At 48.2% G+C, this 24,600-nt stretch overlaps 1 protein-coding gene across 1 annotated transcript in view; it reads left to right on the top strand.

Moving 5' to 3' along the window:
- usp43a (ubiquitin specific peptidase 43a) overlaps nt 1-24,600 on the top strand; it is a 601,867-nt gene that overhangs the window by 351,267 nt on the left and 226,000 nt on the right. Inside the window, exon 5 of the mRNA XM_072483264.1 lies at nt 21,353-21,488. Within this exon, the coding sequence (XP_072339365.1) occupies nt 21,353-21,488 (136 nt within the window). The remainder of the gene's footprint in view (nt 1-21,352; nt 21,489-24,600) is intronic.

Below are 24,600 nucleotides of genomic sequence, written 5' to 3'. Positions count from 1 at the left end.
GGATGAATGGCCCAATTCGGTAGCCTGAATTTTCTGCATTGTAATATTTCAGGCATGAAAATACATGAGTAGGACTTGCTGTGCAACACAGCAACAGATATTTAAAGAAATGACCAGGTCAAGATGTAATATGATTGATGTCTCTTAACTGGGTTATCTTGGCACCTTGCAAGCAATAAAGTGACTAGATTGTACCGTGGCCTAGAATTTTTGATAATAGTGCCATAACTCATTCATCTGTTGAAAATGCAAAAAAAAAATGAAAACAAGTGAAACAAAATTAGCCAACGTTTTACACTACTCACTGAATATTTAAAGAACACAAGCACAGGGCAGAATTGGAAACTATAATTGACAAGGATTTAGGTAATTTCTGTTCCTTTTTCCACAAAAAAACAAACAACAGGTAAACATGTAAGTGTTTATTGCCTTGTTTACCTACCCTTCCAACTGTCTAATTTAGTACAGGCTGACCTTAGACTTATGACACAATTGGTTCCTGAAAACCATGCCATAGGCCGAAGCATCGTAAATTGGAAGTGAACATCCCACAGGAGCAATGTTAAAAATGGGTGATCGGTTCGTGAACGCATGTTAATGTCCAGTCACCTCCGGTTGCGGCGATGCGGAGCTAAGCCGCGCGTTTCGGCAGCTCCCCCGAAAACGGACTTTCGGGCTCTCCAGAGGAGCCCCAACGGAGCTTTATTTTGACTGATCCCGTGTGGGAAGGAGCAGTGAGGTGTGTGTCCATGCCCCCCCCCCCCCCCCCCCCCCACACACACACACAATATTTGGCAGGGAGCAGCGGTGGAGCAACGAGGAAAGAGGCTCTGGAGCAGAGAACAAAACGAGGAGAAGAAGGCAAGATGGCGGAGTGCAAGCAGCGTGGGGGCCAGACCAGCAGGAGTTCTTCATGAGATGTGTGGAGGTGCTGAAAAAGGAGGTGCTGGTGCCGATCGAGGGGCTGAAGGAAACCCAGACGACCCAGACGGTGGAGCTTCGTGAGGTGAACGATAAGGCGAACATCAACGAGGACGATATCCAGGGCCTGGCGGTAAAAATGGAGGCACACGAGGCGGTGCACAGGAGGTGGGCCGAGAGAATTGAGGTCCTGGAGAACAGGTCGAGGAGGAAGAACCTCCGGATTCTGGGTCTTCCCGAAGGAGTGGAGGGAGCTGATGTTGGGGAGTACATGAGCACGATGCTCCATTCGCTGATGGGTGCGGAGACCTCTCCGACCCCCCTGGAGCTGGAAGGAGCTCATTGGGTCCTGGCGAGGAGACCCAAGGCAGATGAGCCACCAAGGGCGATAGTGGCAAAGTTCCTTCGCTTCGTGGATAAAGAAAGTGTGCTGAGATGGGCCAAGAAGGTGCGGAGCAGCAGATGGGAGAACACGGTGATCCGAGTATACCAGGATTGGAGCGCGGAGGTGGCAAAGAGGAGAGCTGGCTTCAACCGGGCCAAGGCGGTGCTGCATAGAAAAAGCCTGCGCGACTGGGTCACTTATCAGGACAGACACCATTATTTTGAAACGTCAGAAGAGGCGTGGACCTTTATACAGACGGAAAAGCTGGACTCGAACTGAGGGGATGTGGTTGTATATGGGGTTGTAAATATGGGTAAAGAATATTTTGTGGGTGGGATGATGGATGGGGATGTGGGTAGAGTTCTGGTTAAAATTCCTAAAATTTCCTTTTTTCCTTTCTGTAGACAAAATGATGATGATGGAGAATGTGGGCGTCGGTCCTGGAGGGAGGTGAGACTCGGGGATGAGGGAACTGGGATAATGGCCGCAACAGGAGCTGCGCCACAGGGGGTGGGGCTGGTTCAGGAAAGCGCAGGCTTTTTCCCGCGCCAAAGGGGGGGGGGGGGGGGGATGGAGGAAGGTAAGGAGGAGGAGAGACTCCCACACGGGGAGATCAACGGGAAGGCGGGGGAAGCCGGGGTCAGCAGAGGTCAGCTGACTCACGGAAGTAATATGGGGGGAGCAAAAGTGCTAGATGTGGATCTAGCGGCGGGGAGGGGGGGATTCTAGGGTTGCTGCTGCACTGTCCGAGGGGGAACTGAAAATGGAAGAGGTAGTCGGGGCGGGGGTTCCCCGCCTGGGGGACTGGAGGGAGTGGGAGGCGCGAGCACGGGACTGGCCTAAGATAGGAGATGGCTAGTCGGCGGGGGGGAGTGGGAGGGGGTAACCCCCCCAATCCGGCTGATCACGTGGAATGTGAGAGGCCTAAATAGGCCGATTAAGAGGGCCCGAGTGTTTGTGCACCAAAAGGGACTGAAGGCAGACGTGGCCATGCTTCAGGAGACACATCCAGCATTAGGTCGTTCCAGATCTAGGACGGGGAGGAGGTCGGCTGCGGCCAAGGTGCTTAGGGGGTTTATGGATCAGATGGGGGGAGTAGATCCGTGGAGATTTGCCAGACCTTTGGCCATAGAATTTACTTTTTTCTCCCACGTACATAAGGCCTACTCCCGGATAGATTTTTTTGTTTTGGGCAGGGCACTGATCCCGAAAGTGGAGGGAACGGAGTATTCGGCCATAGCCATTTCAGACCATGCCCCACACTGGGTGGAGCTGGAGCTGGGGGAGGAGAGGGACCAACGCCCGTTGTGGAGGTTGGATGTGGGACTGCTGGCAGACGAGGAAGTGTGCGGGAGGGTGCGGGGGTGTATTGAAAGAGGCTAACGACAACGGGGAGGTGCAGGTGGGAGTAGTATGGGAGGCGCTGAAGGCGGTGGTCAGGGGAGAGTTAATCTCCTTCAGGGCTCACAGGGTGAAGAGCGAGGGCAGGGAAGGGGAGAGGTTAGTGGGGGAGATTTTAAGGGTGGACAGGAGCTGTGCAGAGGCTCCGGATGAGGGACTACTCGGGGAGAGACAAAGTCTCCAGACGGAGTTTGATCTGTTGACCACAGGGAAGGCAGAGGCACAGTGGAGGAAGGCACAGGGGGCGATATATGAATATGGGGAGAAGGCGAGCCGGTGCTGGCACACCAGCTCCGTAAGAGGATGCAGCAAGGGAAATAGGTGGAGTCAAAGATGGCAGGGGAACTATGGTGCGGAGTGCTGGGAAAGTGAATGAGGCTTTTAAGGCCTTTTACGAGGAACTGTATAGGTCCCAGCCCCTAGGGGGAAAAGAGGAGATGCGGCGATTCTTGGATAAGTTGAGGTTCCCAAGGGTGGAGGTGCAGGAGGTGGCTGGTCTGGGGGCGCCAATTGGGGTGGAGGAGCTGGTTAAAGGCCTGGGGAGCATGCAGGCAGGGAAGGCCCCAGGGCCGGATGGGTTCCCGGTGGAATTCTACAGGAAGTATGTAGACCTGTTAGCCCCGTTGCTGGTAAGGACCTTCAATGAATCAAGGGAGGGGGGGACCCTGCCCCCGACAATGTCGGAGGCGACGATCTCTTTGATCTTAAAACGGGATAAGGACCCACTGCAATGTGGGTCATATAGACCGATCTCGCTCCTTAATGTAGATGCTAAGTTGCTGGCAAAAATGTTGGCCATGAGGATTGAGGACTGTGTTCCGGGGGTGATTCACGAGGACCAGACGGGATTCGTAAAGGATAGGCAGTTAAACACTAATGTGCGAAGGCTCTTAAATGTGATAATGATGCCATCGGTGAAGGGAGAAGCGGAGATAGTGACAGCCATGTAGAGGGTTCCATCTCTGCTACTCCACTACTGGGCCGATATCAGGGGTTTGAGTATCTGTGTGTGTCTCTCTCCAGCTGGCACTGAAACTTCAGAGGCCAGGGGATGCCGCACTGGGACACCTCCACGGAAGAGAGCACTGAATCAAGCCTGCCGTTTATCCCTAACCGGAAGCCTGAGGCTTATATCACACAGATATCCAGACCCCCACCAATGCCCAGGTGATTCTCTCTCTTGCTGGTGGTGCAACACCCACCCGGTTCCTACTTCGCTGGAGTAGCTTTCCCAAGAGAGAGAATAGGACACTGCTGTTTATTACCTAACCAGCAGCCTGTCCTGAGTGAACGGGTTCGAATCGTTCAAGATGACCCTAGATTCTCGACCCCGGAATTAAGGTGAGGAATATCTTAACAATGACTTGGTCAGAGATCACTGGTGAGAGATTGAAGAATTGAAACAACTCCAATTATCAGCAAATCGAGGTTTATTGCAAAACCCAGGTCAAAATCATCAAACAGAAGAAATTATAATAAAATCTTAAACTCTAACACAAACTAAGTCTATTCAGGAAGTACTATAACGGACACAACGTAAAATCCTATTGTTACACAAGTTTAGCAATGGCCACAAAACACAAATCAAGCCCCTGCCCCAAAGCCTCAACCACTATCAAAGTCAAGGGAGTTTCGCAAGCTGCTGCAGGGTACTTACGGTCACAGGCTGCAGGAGGTCAAGTCGAAGGTGGAGAGGTCAAGCCAAGAGAGCCTCAATCCCAACACAGCCCCTTTTATATCCGTTTTACCTGGCTTTTTCCTGTGTTCGGCCAGCCCCTTTTGCATTGAATTGGTAAGGTTTAAAGTTCCCGCTGGCCCCGCCCCCTTTGAGCCGGGCAGACCTGTTGACTTCCGGGTTCTCCTCGCAGGTCCGCTCCTTCCAGCCAGGCAGACCTGTCCCGATTTGAATTTGGCGCCGACTCCGCCCCCTCCACCTAGTGAGTTCCTGCCGGTGGCTTCTGTCAAGATTGGAGTACCTCCCCCAGGTCCGCCTCCAACTTGTTTTTTTCTACCGTTTATCTTCAAGGGGCTTTTCCAGCGCAATATACTGAGCCCAGACAGTCTGCTTTTTGGAATAACAAGGTTAAGCTCTCTTGTGAAGATTTTCAAAGTCTTCCATCTGCTCCGGAGATCGCTGCTATTCTCACCTTGCTATGTTGATGGGGTGTTGCTTGGATTCTGCTCTGGTGGAGGCCAAGTCGTTTACATCTGCATGGGGCTATGACCATCCCATTGTCCTGCTTGCAGGCAGGCCCCTTTGTATTCCCGTGCCCCTTTGTCTGTGTTTTAATCTTATCTAGTTGTCTGGCTCCTTCTTCCTTGTAGCTCCTGGGGGGGGGGGGGTTTGTAAATACCTATGCCCCTACTCGGCTCAGCGGACCAAGCCTGCTGGGAAATTTGGTTACGTTCCTTTGGCTGAAAAGTGTCCAGTTTACAGTCTCTGGGTTTTATTCTTGGGCAGTCCAAAAAGGGCCGAATTGCCCGAAAACCTTACAGATGCCCCTTCGATACGTCCCTACCTGCTTGGACCGTATCGACACAGGTGAAGGGCAATCATTTCCTTTTGTGTGGACCGTAGGCCCCCCCTCAACAACATGCGAAACTACAAGTCCCAAGACAGTTCCCTTAATCTAGGCTATCCCTAATTTCATTGAAAGGGAAAGACAAGACCATACTTAATTCAAACACACAGTAACATACACACATTTCACCGGAACCCCAAACGTAAGGGTCCCTGTACATATCCCAGTGCCTGCTGCTCATTCATTATATCACTGCACAATGCGCTTCTGTGATCCCACGATCCTAAATAACCCACACACCACTACACACTAATTAGAACTAACAGGGGGGGAATGCTATATACAATGCCACCCGTCTCCGGGTGGCCAAATTAAAACTGGACCCCGCTATACTGGGGCTGTTCACCTGTTTGGACCAACGGCTCGGGCCAGACCTCCCCCTCCCGGGGGTCCGGACTGCCCCTTGCCTCTCCTTCCCCAAAGGGATTCGGGGATCCCTTTCTGCTCCCTCCGGAGACTGGGCTACCTGTGGCAGCACTGGATAATGTCCTACCTCCCTCACCGTTCCCTTCTACTGGGGACCATCATACCGGGGGCTTGGAGACCCGATTGCTCCTTCGTCCCCTGGATGGTCCCCACGCCCAAGGTGATACCTCCCTCTCCTCTGCCTCCCTAGCCTCTATACTAAGGCAGGCCACCTGGCCCACAGGTAATGGCTTGGGAATCGTTACTGTCCCTGGGCTGGGTGCTTGCAGCACTGTCGGTTTCTTTGGGACTGCCCCTTCGGGACAGCACCTTGTCACCGGTTGTGTGACCGTGGAGTCAGGGACCTCCCCCACCGTCGTTAATTCTACGGGGGGTTTCTCCACTACCACCCCCAGTCTTCCCCCCACCTTGCTCTTTCTTGCCCTTATGGGGTGGAACAATTTAAATTGACTGATGTGGCGTTCGCATGGGTTCCACCTTAAGGGATTTAAACTGCAAATAGCCGCTGAGGCAGCCTCCAGAATGGGACCCTGCACCTGGACCAGATCAGGGTCTGGGGCTAGAACTACCCCTGCGCTCCCTTTTTCCTGAGGCTGCTCCCTGGGTAGTCATACGGGTTCTTGTGGTGTGGGTGCGGGCAGGCCCTGTCCCGTTGCCATTGCCACCTGTCCCGACCCAGCTGCTAGGCTCTGCAAAAAGGCTAAAAGTTTTTTTAAATCGATGGTTTCCGGGGCAGCTGCTCCTGCTGCCGGGGTCTGACTCTCTACTGCGGGAGCCCTCTCCTCCTTGCTAGGGTTCTCACACTCCCTCTTGAAATGCCCGGCCTTACCACACCCGTAGCATACCGGTCTCTTGTCGGAGGTCCGGGTGCCCTCATGCTTCCACTCTCTCTTCGGGGGTGCTGGCGCGATTTCACGCACCTTACCCTTAAGGAGCTTTTCCTCACTCCTCTCCCCATTGCGATATGCGAGGGTGAGTTTCCTAAGGACCTCTGCCTCATTAAGGGCCGGGGTCTGCGGGTCGAACCAGTGTTCGGCTTTTGCCCTAACATTAGGGAGACAGTTGGCTACTAGGGTCTTTAGCCAGTGGGCTGTTCTCTCCCCTAAATTCTGTCTATCCGCGGGAACCCCGCATGCCTCCACATAGACAATCCACAGCCTGTCTGCGAACATAGTGGGAGATTCCCCTGGTTGCTGCTTGGTTTCCCCCACCCTCATGAAAGGGCTCCCCAGATTCAAACCCATTGCCTCCAGCACAGCAGTCTGTGCTGCCGCCCATGTGTCAGGTCTTCCCCCATTCCCGGAGGTCACTGCCCTGCATAGCTGTGCATCTAGGGTCATCAGGAGCATCCTTACCTGCTCCCCCTCGTCGCAGTCATTAATGCTGGCTGCCTGCTCCACCTCCATAAAATGAAGCGACGGATCCCCTTTCGGAGTTAGCCTGGGAACGTGGGCCACCATCCCCCTGAGCGCGGATGCCCCATGAGGAATGATAATGTCGCCCTCAACCAGTCCCCTATTTGCCAGCCCCGCTGGGGGACCATACCTTCTCTGCCTGACAGGGCACATCTGCCCTACCTGGGGTTCCTGCTCCTCTGCCTCCCCGGCGTCCAGCTCTCCTGCCCCGTTGGGTAGCCCCCCTGTCCCCGGGCTAACTACCCATATAGGAGACGCCGCTATCTGGGGATGCACCACTGACCCCCCTTGGACCTGCCCCTGACCGGGCGGTCCGAACCCTACCTGCTGCCCCAGCCCCATCACCGGCATCCCAGGCAGCGGTCTGTCCCCATCCCATGGGGACCCACATACGAAACCAGGCGGGCACGCCGCCAGCTGGGGGTACCCTGCTGACCCCCCCTGGACTTGCCCCTGAACGTGCAGTCCGATCCCCCCCTGCCGACCCGGACACAATCCCGGCGCCTCAGGAGGCGGTCTATTCCCCTTGGCCTTTGGGGAATCATCTGCTGCGAGTAGCACCTTGCCCCTTGGGAACCCCCCTGGACCTACCAGGTGTACCTGTCCCCTGACCTTGGACAAGGTCTCCTCCAACTCCGTTATCCGTGCCTGGCACGGCCCGTGAGAACAGTCCCCTACTTCCTCGCGAGCCACTCGGTACGCTGCCTGGATGACCCAGCACTTCCCCTCCAGCTTCCTACACTGCTCTGTACTCTGAGCATAGAGTTCCTGGAGCCTCCATTCCTTTGTCTTACCCTCCACTATCTGGCAGTGGAGATATTCCTTCTTGCACCGGTTAGACTCGCTTTCCTGTAGGCTGTCCTGTTTCATTTCTGCCAATTCCTCCCGCAGTCGTTGTCCCCTGCGCTGGCCCTAACTTCTCCCAACTCCTGCTCTAATTCTTCGACCCTTCGCTCTGTTTTGGCTACCTGCTGGGACAAGCAGACCAGCCAAACTGCCTTCTCCAAGTGCCTTTTGTGTGCCTTACTTTCTGTCCATGCGGCCGCCGCCATTACAGGTCGCTCCGCATTGATTAATTCTGAGACCCAAGGTTTGGTGAGGTTGACCTTTTGCCACATATATGAGGAGAGTCTCTCCTCCATTTTACTTTGTTCCCTCACCCCCTCTGCCAAGTCACATACTCCAAACCACCGGGCTCCTGCCGTGGTAGCCATTGTAGAGGGTTCCATCTCTGCTACTCCACTACTGGGCCGATATCAGGGGTTTGAGTATCTGTGTGTGTCTCTCTCCAGCTGGCACTGAAACTTCAGAGGCCAGGGGATGCCGCACTGGGACACCTCCACGGAAGAGAGCACTGAATCAAGCCTGCCGTTTATCCCTAACCGGAAGCCTGAGGCTTATATCACACAGATATCCAGACCCCCACCAATGCCCAGGTGAATCTCTCTCTTGCCGGTGGTGCAACACCCACCCGGTTCCTACTTCGCTGGAATAGCTTTCCCAAGAGAGAGAATAGGACACTGCTGTTTATTACCTAACCAGCAGCCTGTCCTGAGTGAACGGGTTTGAATCGTTCAAGATGACCCTAGATTCTCGACCCCGGAATTAAGGTGAGGAATATCTTAACAATGACTTGGTCAGAGATCACTGGTGAGAGATTGAAGAATTGAAACGACTCCAATTATCAGCAAATCGAGGTTTATTGCAAAACCCAGGTCAAAATCATCAAACAGAAGAAATTATAATAAAATCTTAAACTCTAACACAAACTAAGTCTATCCAGGAAGTACTATAACGGACACAACGTAAAATCTTATTGTTACACAAGTTTAGCAGTGGCACAAAACACAAATCAAGCCCCTGCCCCAAAGCCTCAACCACTATCAAAGTCAAGGGAGTTTCGCAAGCTGCTGCAGGGTACTTACGGTCACAGGCTGCAGGAGGTCAAGTCGAAGGTGGAAAGGTCAAGCCAAGAGAGCCTCAATCCCAACACAGCCCCTTTTATATCCGTTTTATCTGGCTTTTTCCTGTGTTCGGCCAGCCCCTTTTGCATTGAATTGGTAAGGTTTAAAGTTCCCGCTGGCCCCGCCCCCTTTGAGCCGGGCAGACCTGTTGACTTCCGGGTTCTCCTCGCAGGTCCGCTCCTTCCAGCCAGGCAGACCTGTCCCGATTTGAATTTGGCGCCGACTCCGCCCCCTCCACCTAGTGAGTTCCTGCCGGTGGCTTCTGTCAAGATTGGAGTACCTCCCCCAGGTCCGCCTCCAACTTGGTTTTTTCTACCGTTTATCTTCAAGGGGCTTTTCCAGCGCAATATACTGAGCCCAGACAGTCTGCTTTTTGGGATAACAAGGTTAAGCTCTCTTGTGAAGATTTTCAAAGTCTTCCATCTGCTCCGGAGATCGCTGCTATTCTCACCTTGCTATGTTGATGGGGTGTTGCTTGGATTCTGCTCTGGTGGAGGCCAAGTCATTTACATCTGCATGGGGCTCTGACCATCCCATTGTCCTGCTTGCAGGCAGGCCCCTTTGTATTCCCGTGCCCTTTTGTCTGTGTTTTAATCTTATCTAGTTGTCTGGCTCCTTCTTCCTTGTAGCTCCTGGGGGGGGGGGTTTGTAAATACCTATGCCCCTACTCGGCTCAGCGGACCAAGCCTGCTGGGAAATTTGGTTACGTTCCTTTGGCTGAAAAGTGTCCAGTTTACAGTCTCTGGGTTTTATTCTTGGGCAGTCCAAAAAGGGCCGAATTGCCTGAAAACCTTACAGCCATGGATGTGGAGAAAGCCTTTGATCGGGTAGAGTGGGGAGTATCTCTGGGAAGTGTTGAGGAGGTTTGGGTTCGGGGGAGGGTTTATTAGTTGGGTTAAGCTCCTGTATAAAGCCCCGGTGGCGAGTCTGGTCACAAACCGGCGGAGGTCGGAGTATTTCCGGCTGTATCGGGAGACAAGGCGGGGGTGCCCCCTGTCCCCTCTGCTGTTCGCATTAGCAATTGAACCTTTGGCCATGGCGTTACGGGAGTCGGGGAAATGGAAGGGGGTGGTTCGAGGGGGAGAGGAACATCGAGTGTCGCTGTTCGAGCAGACGACCCGTTGCTGTATGTTACGGATCCAGTGGAGGGGATGATTGAGGTAATGCAGATCCTACGGGAGTTTGGAGACTTTTCGGGCTATAAGCTCAATGTGGGAAAGAGTGAGCTTTTTGTGATCCATCCGGGGGACCAGGGAAGAGGGATAGAGGACCAACCGTTGAGGAGGGTGGAAAGGAGCTTTCGATATTTGGGGATTCAGGTAGCTAGGAGTTGGGGGGCACTGCACAAACTTAATTTGACGCGATTGGTGAAACAGATGGAGGAGGATTTTAAAAGATGGGACATGTTGCCACTCTCGCTGGCGGGTAGGGTACAGTCGGTTAAAATGGTGGTCCTCCTGAGATTTCTTTTTGTATTCCAATGCCTCCCAATTGTGATCACTAAGGCCTTTTTTAAGAGGGTAAGCAGGAGCATTACGGGATTTGTGTGGGCGTGCAAGACCCCGCGGGTAAGGAGGGGGTTCTTGGAGCGTAGCAGAGATAGAGGAGGGTTTGCATTGCCGAATCTGGGTGGTTATTATTGGGCAGCCAACGTGGCAATGATCTGTAAGTGGGTGATGGAGGGAGAGGGGCGGCGTGGAAGAGGTTGGAGATGGCGTCCTGCAAAGGAACGAGCCTGGGGGCGCTGGTGACGGCACCGCTGCCGCTCTCGCCGACAACGTATACCACGAGCCCGGTGGTGGCAGCAACGCTAAAGATCTGGGGGCAGTGGAGACGGCACAGGTGTGCGACGGGAGCCTCGGTGTGGTCCCCAATCAGAGACCACCATCGGTTTTTCCCAGGGAGGATGGACGGGGGATTTCAGAGCTGGCATCAGGTAGGGATTAGAAGAATGGGGGACCTGTTCATCGATGGGACGTTTGCGAGCTTAGGGGCGCTGGAGGAGAAGTTTGGGCTACCCCCGGGAAACGCTTTCAGGTACATGCAAGTGAGGGCGTTTGAGAGGCGGCAGGTGAGGGAATTTCCGCTACTCCTGGCACAGGGGATTCAAGATAGGGTGATCTCGGGCGTATGGGCCGGGGAGGGCAAGGTGTCGGCGATATACCAGGAGATGAAAGAAGAGGGGGAGGCTTTAGTAGAGGAGCTGAAGGGTAAATGGGAGGAGGAGTTGGGGGAGGAGATTGAGGAGGGGCTATGAGCTGATTCCCTAAGTAGGGTTAATTCCTCTTCCTCGTGTGCCAGGCTCAGCCTGATACAATTTAAGGTGGTTCAGAGAGCGCATATGACGGGGGCGAGGCTGAGTAGGTTCTTTGGGGTGGAGGACAGATGTGGGAGGTGCTCAGGAAGCCCGGCGAACCATGTCCATATGTTTTGGTCATGCCCGGCACTGGAGGGGTTCTGGAGGGGAGTTGCGGGAACAGTATCTAAGGTGGTGAAAGTCCGGGTCAAGCCAAGCTGGGGGCTAGCACTATTTGGAGTAGTGGACGAGCCGGGAGTGCAGGAGGCGAAAGAGGCTGGCATTCTGGCCTTTGCGTCCCTAGTAGCCCGGCGAAGGATCTTTCTAATGTGGAAGGAGGCGAAGCCCCCCAGCGTGGAGGCCTGGATAAATGATATGGCTGGGTTTATCAAGTTGGAAAGGATAAAGTTTGCCTTGAGAGGGTCTGCGCAGGGGTTCTACAGGCGGTGGCAACCGTTCCTAGACCATCTCGCGGAGCGTTAGATGAAGGTCGGACAGCAGCAGCAGCAACCCAGGGGGGAGGGGGGGGGGGGTCATCGTTCGTGTGGGAGGGAGGGAGGGGGGGGGAGGTGGGAGGGGGGAGGGAGGGAAGGGGGAGGGAGGTGGGTTCCTGTGGGGGGCATGTGAGCAAGAAAGCACATGAATGATCCGGAAACTGACATGTACGGGAAAAATCCAATGTACAAAGTTCTGTATTTTATTGACTTGCCATGTTCATGTCTTGCCACACAAGTTCTTTTTCTTTTCTTTGTTACGGGTCGGGGGGGTGGGGTTGCTTGTAAGGTGGAAAATATTGTTATTGAAAAATTCTTAATAAAAACATTTTTTTAAAAAAAGTTCATGTCCAGTCAGGCATTTTTGTGGATCTGGTCGGAGGTCCCAAGTGTTGCTAAGCCACTTGTCTGAATCTATTTGTCAGCCAGCAAGTCACTGTGGGAAATTGAACCGTACGGATACGCTGGGAGATAAGCCTAGCACACTGCTGGCATATTTACAAAAACAGAAAACATTGGACAATTGCAGCAGGTCTGACAACATCTGGGAAGAGAGAAAGGAGCAACCATTTTGAGTCTGGATGACTCTTTGTCCAAAGCTTTTTGATAAAGCTCTTTGACAAAGAGTCATCCAGCCTCAAAAAATTGGCTCCCTTCTCTCTCCACAGATGCTGTCAGACCTGCTGTGATTGTCCAGCATTTTCTGCTTTTAATTCAGATACCAGTGTCCTCAGTAATTTGCTTTTATCTGGCAAATCTACTGTGTCCTGATGCTCTCAGTGTAAGTGACTGCCTGACCAAGGTAGATAGCACTGCCCCTCTCACTCTGCTGCTCACTGTCCATCTATCCTCCAGTCTTTCTCCGGCCCCATACCTCTGTACTGTAAGGGCACATTCTTACTGGAAGATTAGAGGGAGGTTTCTCTGCTTCCACAGGTTTGTTTGGGGGCAGTGACCCAAAAGTCTAAAAGATGGGCGGAGCAGAACGTCGTAACGTCGAAACCGGCATTGTAAAGCCGGTTTGTTGGAAGTGCCATTCGTTATAATTTTGAACATCGTAAAGTCTTTTTTAAGAAGAAATTCCAATTAAGGGGCAATTTAGCATGGCCAATTCACCTACCCTTTACATCTTTGTGTTGTGGGGGTGAGACCCACGCAGACACGGGGAGAATGTGCAAACTCCACACGGACAGTGACCCGGGTCCGGGATCGAACCCGGGTCCTCGGCGCCGTGAGGCAGCAGTGCTAACCTGAACATCAAAATGTTAAGGACTGCTGCCTGTACTCAACTTTTGTTAACCACCATCCTCACCAGAAATGTTGACAATTGCTGATGGAAGTGAGGATTTAGGAATGATCATCGGCACTGAGAATATGTCACATAAATAGCATTTTCGTTGTAAAATCATGAAAAGGTAAACATGAGCAACTTCTCTGAAAACTCCAAACTGTGCTGCATTTGTACAGTACTTTGTGATGATATCACTAATGAGCAAGGCAGGTTATAACGTTTAATCGGAAACTAGCCGCTGTGGAATATTTTCAAGGTGGCTATCAGCGAAAAACCTATGCAGCAGAAAAAGAATGCTTGATGCTTATTCTCTGACAAAAAGTTACAGCAGCAACTTTTTCTTGCTGCTTTCAGTAACCCCAAGTAAAATACCCATGGCTATAAATTAGCATGTTTGGGACTCGTATACAAGTACATAAAAATAGCCCCCTGGAAACAAGCCATTTAGCCCAATCATAGTGGTGTTTTTCTTGGCTGTGAGCAAATTATTCTAGTCATCTATTCTGTTCGCAGATCCCTTCAATCCTTGCCCATTATCGAATCTTAATTCAAATGTTGATAATTGTCTCAACTAATAACCCTGGAAGTGAATTCCACATTCTGCCAACTCTGTGAAGAGGTTTCTTCTGTCCTCAGTTCAAAATCTTTTGCCTTTCATCTCAGATTTTTAGCTTCTTGTTCTTCAACGACCGGAAATAGTTTGTAGCAAATGCTTTGTCTAATCACTGTCCTACCCTTTTTTCTAATTTTAAACTACTGATAGAAAATAGAAGCAGGAGTAGGCCATTCAATGGTTTGAGCCTGCTCCGCCATTCAAAATGATCCTGGCTGACCCTCTATCTCAACGCCATATTCCATGTAGAGGAATGAGGGGAGATCAAATTGAGGTATACAAGATGATAAATGGTATGGATAAAGCAGACCTGGAGCGGGTGCTTCCTCTTTGTGAGGTGAAGTGGGAAATGGTTCAAAAGGGCATTTGGCACAGAAGATGGCTGTCTGACACACAAGATGGAGACACAGAGAATAAAGCAGACATAACTGATGCCTGGAGTCCAGCGGAGTGCCAGTAGGACAGATAGGAACAGATCCAGGACAAAGGAAGATTAAGAAATACATAAATGCAGGACACCACTTGAATAAAGCTGACTTCAGCCAAGATGTACACAATGATATGCTAATACGAATGTCTTGGGTCATTTCCTAAAACAAAGGGACAATCAATACTACCTTCCGGCTGCCTGTAACCTGTTAAACCTCTTTGACTGTGGCCATGTGTAAATGGCAAAATGCTTACAAATAGTGATGTACAATCTATAAAATGTTTAAAGATAACAAGGTGATAATTGTTTTGTATCTGGGCTTATTGTGAACCCGAAGTGGCTGTTTGAAGATAACAAGGTGATAATTGTTTTGTATCTGGGCTCATTGTGAACCCAAAGTATAAAATGAATGACTGCCATTCAAACCGGGAGAAAGGCTGGCTACTGTACCACGGGGTACATACGCTTTCTCCCGAAGCTTTGCGTAACAATAAAACTGCATTTATCTGATCACAGCAAGTCTGACTCTTGAAGTGGTTGATTTTTCCCACAACAGAGGCATTATGTAACAAGAGGTCATAGTCTTAGGATAAGAGGGAGCAAATTTAAAACAAGAGTTGAGGAGAAACTACTCCCAAAGGGTTGTGAATCTGTGGAATTTGCTGTCCCAGAGTGCGGTGGATGTTGGGACAGTGAGTAAATTTGAGGAGTTGGACAGATTTTTAATTGGTAATGGGTTGAAGGGTTATGGAGAACTGGCAGGACAGAGCAGCTGAGGCCAGGGTGAGATCAGCCATGATCGAATGGCAGAGCAGATTCGACAGAACAAATGGCCTAATTCTACTCCTGTATCTTTTGAACTTATGAGCACTCTGTCCATGCCCTTGACACCTTTAAAATCTAGAAATCTATCTATTTTCTTCTTAAATATGTTCAGTGACTTGGCTTCCACAGCCTTCCGTGTTAGAGAATTCCACAGGTTCACCACGCTCTGAATGAATAGGTTTCTCCTCAACTCAGTCTTCAATGGCTGACCTCATATCCTGAGACTGTGTCTCCGTGTTCTAGAATGCCCCAGCCAGAGAAAACAATATCCCTGCATCCACCCTGTCCAGCCTTGTCAGAATTTTACTGGCTTTACTTAGATCCTCTCTTATTCTTCTAAATTCCAGTGAATACAGACCTAGTTTGACGCAATCTCTATTCGATACATCATCCCATAATCAACCATTCTAAAATGCAATTTTTAAAGTGTCTCTTAACATTTGTATTTCATAGTGAATCTGTGATGTGCTCCCCTCAAGACTCAATATTGTTCCTATGATATGGAACTCAGTGCTGCACATGGTGCTCTAACTGCGATCTCATTAATTATTTTACATCAGCTTGACATCAGCTTTTTGGGGGGGCAGTATCAACCGGAAGTGCTGTCTTTAATGTTCTGTGAATCTATACCCTCAGGTGTCTCTCCTCTTCCACGCGTTCAAATCTATTTTTTTGTGTGTAGACATTTTTGAGTGGTTCAGTGGTGCACTCTTAAAACACAGTGCTTTTGTCTTTCAAGGGGTATACGTTTTTTGTAGTCTTCTATGATTTCTGATCATCAACTTTGTTTCCTCCTCAGTGTCTCCTTCGCTAGTCTGAGTATTCTTGCATATAAATTTACATATGAACCATCCAGAATTCTTTTAATTTGCCTTGCATGAATTATTTCTAAAGGTGTGCAGGTTACGTGGCATTACAGGGTAGGGAGGGGTGTTAGCCTAGGTAGGGTGCTCTTTCAGAGGTTAGGTGCAGACTTGATGGGACAAATGGCCACCTTCTGCACTGTATGGATTCTATAGATTTGAACTTGTAGTACACTTTTAAATATGTTTAAGTGCTTTGCCGTACGTTTTTCCTATTATGCGTCATGGTGGGACAGTGGTTAGCACTGCTGCCTCACAGCACTAGGGATCCAGTTTCAATTCTGGCCTTGGGTGACTTGTCTCTGTGAAGTTTGCACGTTCTCCCCATGCCTGCGTGGGTTTCCACCGGGTACTCCGGTTTCCTCCCACAGTCAAAAGATGTGCAGGTTAGGTGGATTGACTATGTTAAATTGCTCCTTAGTGTCCAAAGGTTAGGTTGGGTTACAGGGATAGGGTGGGGGAGTGGGCCGAGGTGGGGAGCTCTTTCAGAGGGTCGGTGCAGACTTCATCAGCCGAATGCCTTTCTTCTGCACTGTAGGGATTCTGTATGATTCTATATGATTGACAGTTACCAGACACGGGATGCAAATAAATATGCTGCTGTCCTTGCTGGACTTTGTACATCAGATTGAAAACCTTTCTAGCTTGTAATTAATCTTCTGGATGATGCTGTGAGCAACATGGGAGAAATAAACAAGTACCTGTTAAGGAAAAAAAGGTGTTCTTTCCTATTTTCTTCGAATACTTTTGTATATCAGTTATAGCAATATGAGGGAATGACTGTTTGACTTCGAGTGGAGGTAATATTAGCAGTTAGAGCTGGCAAGTTTATGTGATGAAATCTCCAGCAATGCATCTAGCCAGATTTGGCAACCCTATTTGTATTGTATGTGTAAGACCGGCCAGTCTTATAGAAACATAGCGAGGAGTAGGCCATTCAGCCCATCAAGCTGGCTCCACTGTAGAAGTCAATATTTTCCTGCTTCTTTGACTGTGGTAAAAACTCAACAATAGATTGTTATGGTAAAATAACAAGGCTTTATTTACGAAAAGACCGCATGCAGTTTTGGCTGAAAGTTGAGGTCGGAGAGCAGTTACTACCACTGCTGATTCCTACTCAAGTCTGCGCCTTTACAGAAAATCAGTTCAGTATTTATACATTATCATTATCAAGATTGCGTGACTACAGCTTTGTCAGGAATTAGATCGGAAGTAGAAACTTAAGCAATGTCGTGAAACAGGCATGACCTGTTGATCTTCTCGGACTCTTCGTCTCATCCCTCATACCATTATCTTGTCTTATTCATACCGCCCTGGGTTATGACGAGTTAGCCTTATCAGAAATTACAGCGGTCAGGCATTTTGGAATAGCTTGACCCTCCCTGATCTTATTCATGCTTTAGGTTATGCGGAGTCAGCCTTATTGGATCTTCCAAAGGGGTCTGGTACATTGAAATGGCTAGGTCAACTTTTCTTACATTGTACCAAATAGTTGACAGTTTTCCCATCATGCCATTACTTAATTCGTACAACATCACACCACCATTAAATTTGATCATGGCTGACCGTTCACTTCAATGCCCTTTCCCCACACAATCACCATATCCCTTTATGTCATTGATGTTTTTGATTTTGTCAATTTCTATTTTAAACATATTCAATGACCGAACTTCCACTGGTAGAGAATTCCAAAGATTCACAACTGTCTGAGTGAAAAAAAAATTCTCCGAATTTTGGTCCTTAGTGGTACTCTGCCTTTCTCTATCTGGATGGCTTTGATGTGTAGTGTTGATCAGAGAACAACGAGTCTTGTAAACCAACAAAACTATTTTATTAAGCACTACGAGGGGCTGGTTTAGCACAGTGGGCTAAATCGCTGGCTTGTCATATTGAACAATGCCAGCAGCGTGGGTTCAATTCCCATACCGGTCTCCCCGAACAGGTGCCGGAATGTGGCGACGAGGGGCTTTTCACAGTAACTTCATTGAAGGCTACTTGTGACAATAAGCTAGTATTGTTATTATTAATATTATTGTTATTATTACTACTACTAACTGGATTCGACACTTATCCGTCAGAAACAAACAGTTGATTGATCACACACAGACTATACTCATTATACTCATCTACATCTAACTCGCTAACATAATAAACTACTCTCTTGCTCTCTCACTATCTTCAATCCTTCTAGCCAGCTCCTGCTCCTACCACCTCCTCCAACCTTCTGTCCCACAAGGCTCTGCATCATCCCTTATATACTTCTGAGACTAGCTCCCTCTAGTGCCTCTCCGTGTACATTTTATTAACCCTTACTTTACTGTCATATATAATAATACCACAAGTTGTTTCGCTCTTATTTTGAAATAGTGTACCCTAGTTCTGGACTCCCAATCCAGGAGTAGCACCTTATCTGCATCTACTCTGTCTATCTCTTTAAGTACTTTGTAGGTTTCAATGAGATCACATCCCCTTCTTCGAAACTCTAGAGAATAAAGACTCAGTTTCCCCAATCCCTCTTCATTGAACAGTCCCACCATCCCGGGAACAAGTCTGGTGAACCTTTACTGCACTCCCTCAATGGCAATAATATCCTTTCTGAGGTAAGAGGACAAACTGCACATCGCAGTCCAGGTGCAGCCTAACCAAGGTTCGATACAATTAAGTAAGACTTTGCTACTCTTGTACTCAAATCCTCTTGCGATAAATACTAACATACCATTAGCCTTCCTAATTGCCTGCTGCACAGGCATGTTAACTTTCAGTGACTTTTGACGAGGAGACTTGTGTCCCTTTGTGTATCTGCACGTTCTAATCCCTTCCCAATTAAGAAATACTCAGCACTTCTGTTCCTCCTACCAAAGCCTCAAATTGTTCCACAATTCCATCTGCCATGCTCTTGTCCAATAACTAACTCTGTCTAAATGCTTTTGAAGCTGCTTTACATCTTCCTCACAGCACACATTCCCACCTAGCATTGTGTCCTCTGCAAACTTGGAAATATTACATTTGGTCCCTCATCCAAATCATTGATTTGGATTGTGAACATCTGGGGCCCAAGTACAGATCCTCGCAGCACCCCATCACTTACAGCCTGCCATTCTTACTGACTGTTTTCTGACTGTTAACCAATCCGTAATCCTTAATTTTGAAATGGCTAGGTCATTTTTTGTCCCATGTGCTTTAATTTTGTTAACCAACATCCTTTGGGAGATTTTACCAAATACCTTCTGCTAATCCAAGTATACCACATCCACCAATTTTTCTTTTATCAATTCTGTTAGTAACATCCTGAAAAAACTCCAACAAGTTCATCAAACATGATTTCCCATTCATAAATCCATGTTGTCTATGCCCAATCAGCTCTTTGATATCCAAGTGTCCATTTATCACAGCCTTCAGAATAGATTATAGTATTTTCCCGATTACTGATGTAAGGCAAACAGGAATGTAGTCCCCCACTTTCTCTCTCTCCCTCTCTTTGTAAATAGTAGGGTAACATTTGCTACCTTACAATCTGCAGGAACCATTCCAGAACCTATAGAATTTTGGAAGATGATCACTAATGCGGCCACTATCTCCCCCTCTTTTAACATTCTGTGATGTAAAATATCGAGTCTCAGGATTTTATCCACTTTCACTCCTTTGAATTTCCAATACAACTTTCCTAAAACGAATACTAATTTACTTCAATTCGTCATTCTTCCGAGTCACTTGGATCTCTAATTCTGGGAGATTTCTTGCATCTTCCCTCATGAAGACGGTCACAAATTAATCATTTAGCTTCTCTGCCATTTCTCTATTCCCCATTATAAATTGTCCTGACTGCCTGTAATGGACCTACATTTATCTTGGTCAAACATTTCCTTTTTACATAGCTATAGGAGCTTTTACAGTCTGTTTTTATGTTTTTTGCTAGTTTACATTCATGTACTATTTTTCCTTTATCAGTTTCTTGGTCCTTCTTTGCTATATTCGAAAATGCCTTCCAATCATCAGGTTTATTACTGTTTCTTGCAACTTCATAGGTCTTTTTTTTTAATCTTACACAATCCTCAACTTGCTTTATTTTTTATTAATTTACAGAGTACCCAATTATTTTTTTCCAATTAAAGGGCAATTTAGTGTGGCCAATCCACCTATCCTACACATCTTGTGGGGGTGAGACACCGACACGGGGAAAATGTGCAAACTCCACACGGACATTGCCCTGGGGCCGGGATCGAAACCGGGTCCTCAGTGCCGTGAGGCAGCAGTGCTAACCACTTCACCACTGTGCCGCCCACAACTTCCTTTGTTCGCCACCATTGACTGACTTTGCTTTTTTGATTTTTATGCCTTGAAGGAATGTATAACTGCTTTAAAGTGTGTAATAATTCCTTAAGGGTGATCTGTGGTCGGTGTGCTTTCATACCTTTTAATGTATTTTCACAATCCTCCTCAGCCAATTTGCCCCTCGTACCTTCATAATTTCATTTGTTCAAATATAACAACACCCTGGTTTCAGATTGACCTACACTTTCAAATAGAATGTAAAATTCTATCGTATGGTGCTCACTCATCCCTAATGGTTCTTTTGCAACAAGATTATTAATCAGCCCTTTTTTATTGCACAGTGCTGGATCTAAAGTAATCTGTTCTATGGCTAGAAGATATCTATGGTGCCATTGACTAAAATAAATTTAGAAACCGCCTGTTGCAATTTAAAGTGTTCGTGATTTCATGAATGCTGAAGGTGGGGGGGGCGGGGGGGGCAAAGGATCTCCGATATTCAAGGATTGCGATATATGCAGGCCCAACTGGACTGAATTAGAACTCTGTCATGATATCCATATTAATATATCATGGTGCAATCACACACACACACTGATGGACAGGTAGATGGACCAACCAACACACCCACAACATCACAGCCAATCACCAGTGAGAGCACACGCACTATAAAACGGGGAACACCAAAGTTCCCGCTCATTCTAACAGGAGATAACTCCGAGCACAGAGCTCACAGCGTGCCACTCAGACATACACCATGTGCTGAGTGCCTCACTAAGATAGTGCTAGGGCTGGGTCCACAGGTTAGCTGGTGAAGTACGAACCACAGCCAGAAGTTAATAGTTATTATTGTACAGAATATTAAAACCAAGTTGTACCATCTACAACCGTGTTGGTTTGTTTGTGTATCGGAACACCCAACACGACATGGGGGGCAAAGGATCTCCGATATTCAGGGATTACGATATATGCAGGCCCAACTGGACTAAATTAGAACTCTTGCCTCGTCACTGTCTTGCATGTGATCTGTAATATTCATGAATTGACAGTGTTTTCTGTTACTGGGTGGAGTTAAAGCCCAACCCATCAAATTAATATGATTAATCATCTCAATGAAACAAAAATTCTGTCTATGTGTAATTAGCTCACCTCGTGGATTATTTCTCTTTATTTTTAGGGCCTTGACTGTAACCTTAGTTTTGCAGTCTAAGCATCAAAGGTATCTGAGGGTAGGCCTGGCAGTCCCGCTCCTTGGAACTGTTGCTGCGCTCCGGAAAATGGTGGCAGACGAAGGCAAAATAACTCCAGATCAGGTACAAATAAGATCTGAGTGTGATATATGAAGAAATGTTCTTAATTATGCCGATCATTATTATGTTATGTTAATCTATTTTGTTATGCTTCAGTAAGCATTCAGAATCTTAATGACTAAATCGCATAATTAATAATCTTACTTTCGCACCCATGCCAACTGCAGATCACCTGAGCTGTGATCTGATGGCAAATGTTATGTCATCCAGCAAGTGAAAGCCCATCTACACTGTTCCCTTATCGTCCATATGTCTATCCAGTGACCATTTGAATGCCCTTAGTGTTGGCGAGTCCATTACTGTTGCAGGCAGGGCATTCCACTCCCTTACTACTCTCTGAGTAAAGAACCTACCTCATTCCAATGCCAACTTGATGGCAAGGGAACTTACTCTCCTTTGATATTCCGCACTTGCATTGATGTATCAAGACAGTGACGAGGTCTGGATCTGAGTGTTTCTGGTGGAACGTAACTGATTACCAGTCACAAGGAGTGATGGTCTAAAAAGAAAATGGATACAGGTCACCTTAGATATTAGGGCAAGTATACAAAAACTTTTAATTTAAAAAATAGGTTTTATCAAGAGTCTTAATTCCCCCCCTCCTCCATTGAGGGAGGAGATTCGAGAATCAAAGGCTGCAGGCAGTTTAAGGCACAGCTGCCAATGCTGGGGTGGTTAAAACCAGGGACACCTTTTAATGAACAAAGAACAATACAGCACAGGAACAGGCCCTTTGGCCCTCCAAGCCTGTGCCAGTCATTCCAACCTTTGCCAAAAACCTCAGCACCCTCTTGTGCCGTATCCCTCTATACCCATCCTATCCATGTGTTTGTCAAGATGCCTTTTGAACGCCGTTAATGTATCTGCTTCCACAAACACCCCTGACAACGCATTCCAGGCACTCACCACCCTCTGTGTAAACAAAAAAACCTGCCTTGCATGTTTCCTCTAAACTTTGCCCCACGAACCTTGAACCTATGCCCCCTGATGACTGACACCTCCACCTTGGGAAAGAGTCCCTGCCCATCCACTCTGTGGTGTTGGCAATACTCTCCTTACACCATGCTGCCCCACCCACTACCTTACTTTTCCGAAGTGCTTTCAATTAGCATATCTCCCTCTTGTTGTAAATCAGAGGCTTAGGGAATCACTTCCACTGCATTTGCACCCTGATGCTTGTTTAGCATTTATGGTGACGCCAGAGTTTTAAAATGAAGGATGCAGGGGTAGCCCAGTTTTCTAACAATATTCCTTGAAGATCTTGTTGGCTGATAGTAAAGTGTATTTTACTCAGGCACTTAAGGCAGGAAGGAATCTCTTGAAAGTCAAAGTGGGCACCGTTGGAAAAAGAAGAGAGAGTATCTGAAATATGGGGGATTGGAAGAGAGACAAAGTAATGGTTTTATCTCATTGTTTATCACTCAGTATAGGAAGGAAGAAGAGTTGCATTTCAGATTTGCCATTTGGTGATGTGCAGCTGATAGGTCTCCATTACACAGTGGCAGGTTTGAATGGAAACAGGACGAACAGTTTGCTAAACTTTTTTTTCAAGAACAATGTTACTTCAAATCCTGGGTTCAATCCATCCCCTTACATTGTTGTACTATCTTTGGAAACATACAAGTTCAGGTTCAACGTTTACAGGAGTACTTATTTAACAGGGAGCAATTAAAGCTGGACAGTGAGCTTAATCAAGAGTAAGATAACTCTTACTGTGTAAAATGTGGTTAATATTTGCCTAAAGGGGCCTTGACGTACACCCCCCACTGTTCATAAACCGCCTCATTATAAGTGGCATAACCCTTGCTCCGCACACAGCCAAAGCCAATGGCCTAGATCATCCGGTCTCCGGATTGTCAAAGGTCAGACATACCCAAGGTGTGCGTAGGGATCCTCTGTGAGAGTCTGCAACTCTGAGCTGGACTGGAGACCTCGGTCAGTTCTGTGGGACTTAGCTGAATCGCCGCCCAGGAAACGTTAAACAGAAAGATCCCAGTGCAGCCCCTGGGTAACCGATAGATTGATCTCTTAACCACAAGCTGATCCCCTCATCCCCCACGAACTACACCTATGTCTCCACCACGGTAAATCCCTGACCTGACCCAACAACTCCCTCTAACCAGCTGATTGATCCACTGACCAAACCCTAACTAGTGCTTGCCACACAGTCAACCTCCAATGCGGCCTGACTGCCGCCGCCATACACCGGCCCAAACTCATCGACCATCTCACACATTGCCACCTCACCAGCCAACCTACCCACTTTCCACCTCAACACTCTGCCGTGCTATCCGCCTGCCACCTGACCACCTTTTATTTTTATTCATTTATGCAATGTGGGTGTCGCTGGCTAGGCCAGCATTTATTGCCGATCATTAATTGCCCATGAGAACGTGGTGGTGGACTGCCTTCTTGAACCGTAGCAGTCCATGTGGTGTAGGAATTGTCACAGTGTTGTTAGATTCCAGTGTCTAGGTCGATACCGGGTAGCCCATCCAGATTCATTCCTTTTAGACTTTGCAGTGGTTTGATACAACTGAGTGGCTTGCTAGGCCATTTCAGAGGGTACCTAAGAGTGAAGCATACTGCTGTAGATCTGGGGTTATGTGCCGGTAAGGATGGCAGATTTCATTCCTTAAAGGACATTAATGAACCAAATATGTTTTACGGCAATCAACAGTCGTTTCATGGACACCATTAGACTAGCGTTTAATTCTAGATTTATTCATTTAATTTATGTTCCACCAGCTGCCGTGGTGACATTTAAACCCATGCCCCCAGAGCATTAGTCTGGCCTTTGGATTACGAGTCCAGTGCCAGCTCACCCATCTGCCACACCGCCCACCTGCCACATCACCCACCTGCAACCTCTGCCAATGCAAATCGTACCCATGTGAGACTCTACCTGCCTACCAACATAGCCACCACCCACCTGCCACCCCACCCTTCTGCCATACTGACGACCGACCATTTCACCTACCCCAAACCTTACCCACCTGCCCCTTCACCTACTCCTGAACCCCACCCACTTATTTCAGCCCCTCAGACCCAGCCACCTGCTCGCCTCCTCTACTTGCCTGCTCTACTACCCTACCGATTCACTAACATTCACCCA

The sequence above is a fragment of the Scyliorhinus torazame genome, chromosome 18, assembly GCF_047496885.1.
Source record: "Scyliorhinus torazame isolate Kashiwa2021f chromosome 18, sScyTor2.1, whole genome shotgun sequence".
Taxonomy (NCBI): domain Eukaryota; kingdom Metazoa; phylum Chordata; class Chondrichthyes; order Carcharhiniformes; family Scyliorhinidae; genus Scyliorhinus; species Scyliorhinus torazame.
Note: the sequence above shows the minus strand (reverse complement) of the source record. Positions and strands in the feature narration are given on the sequence as shown.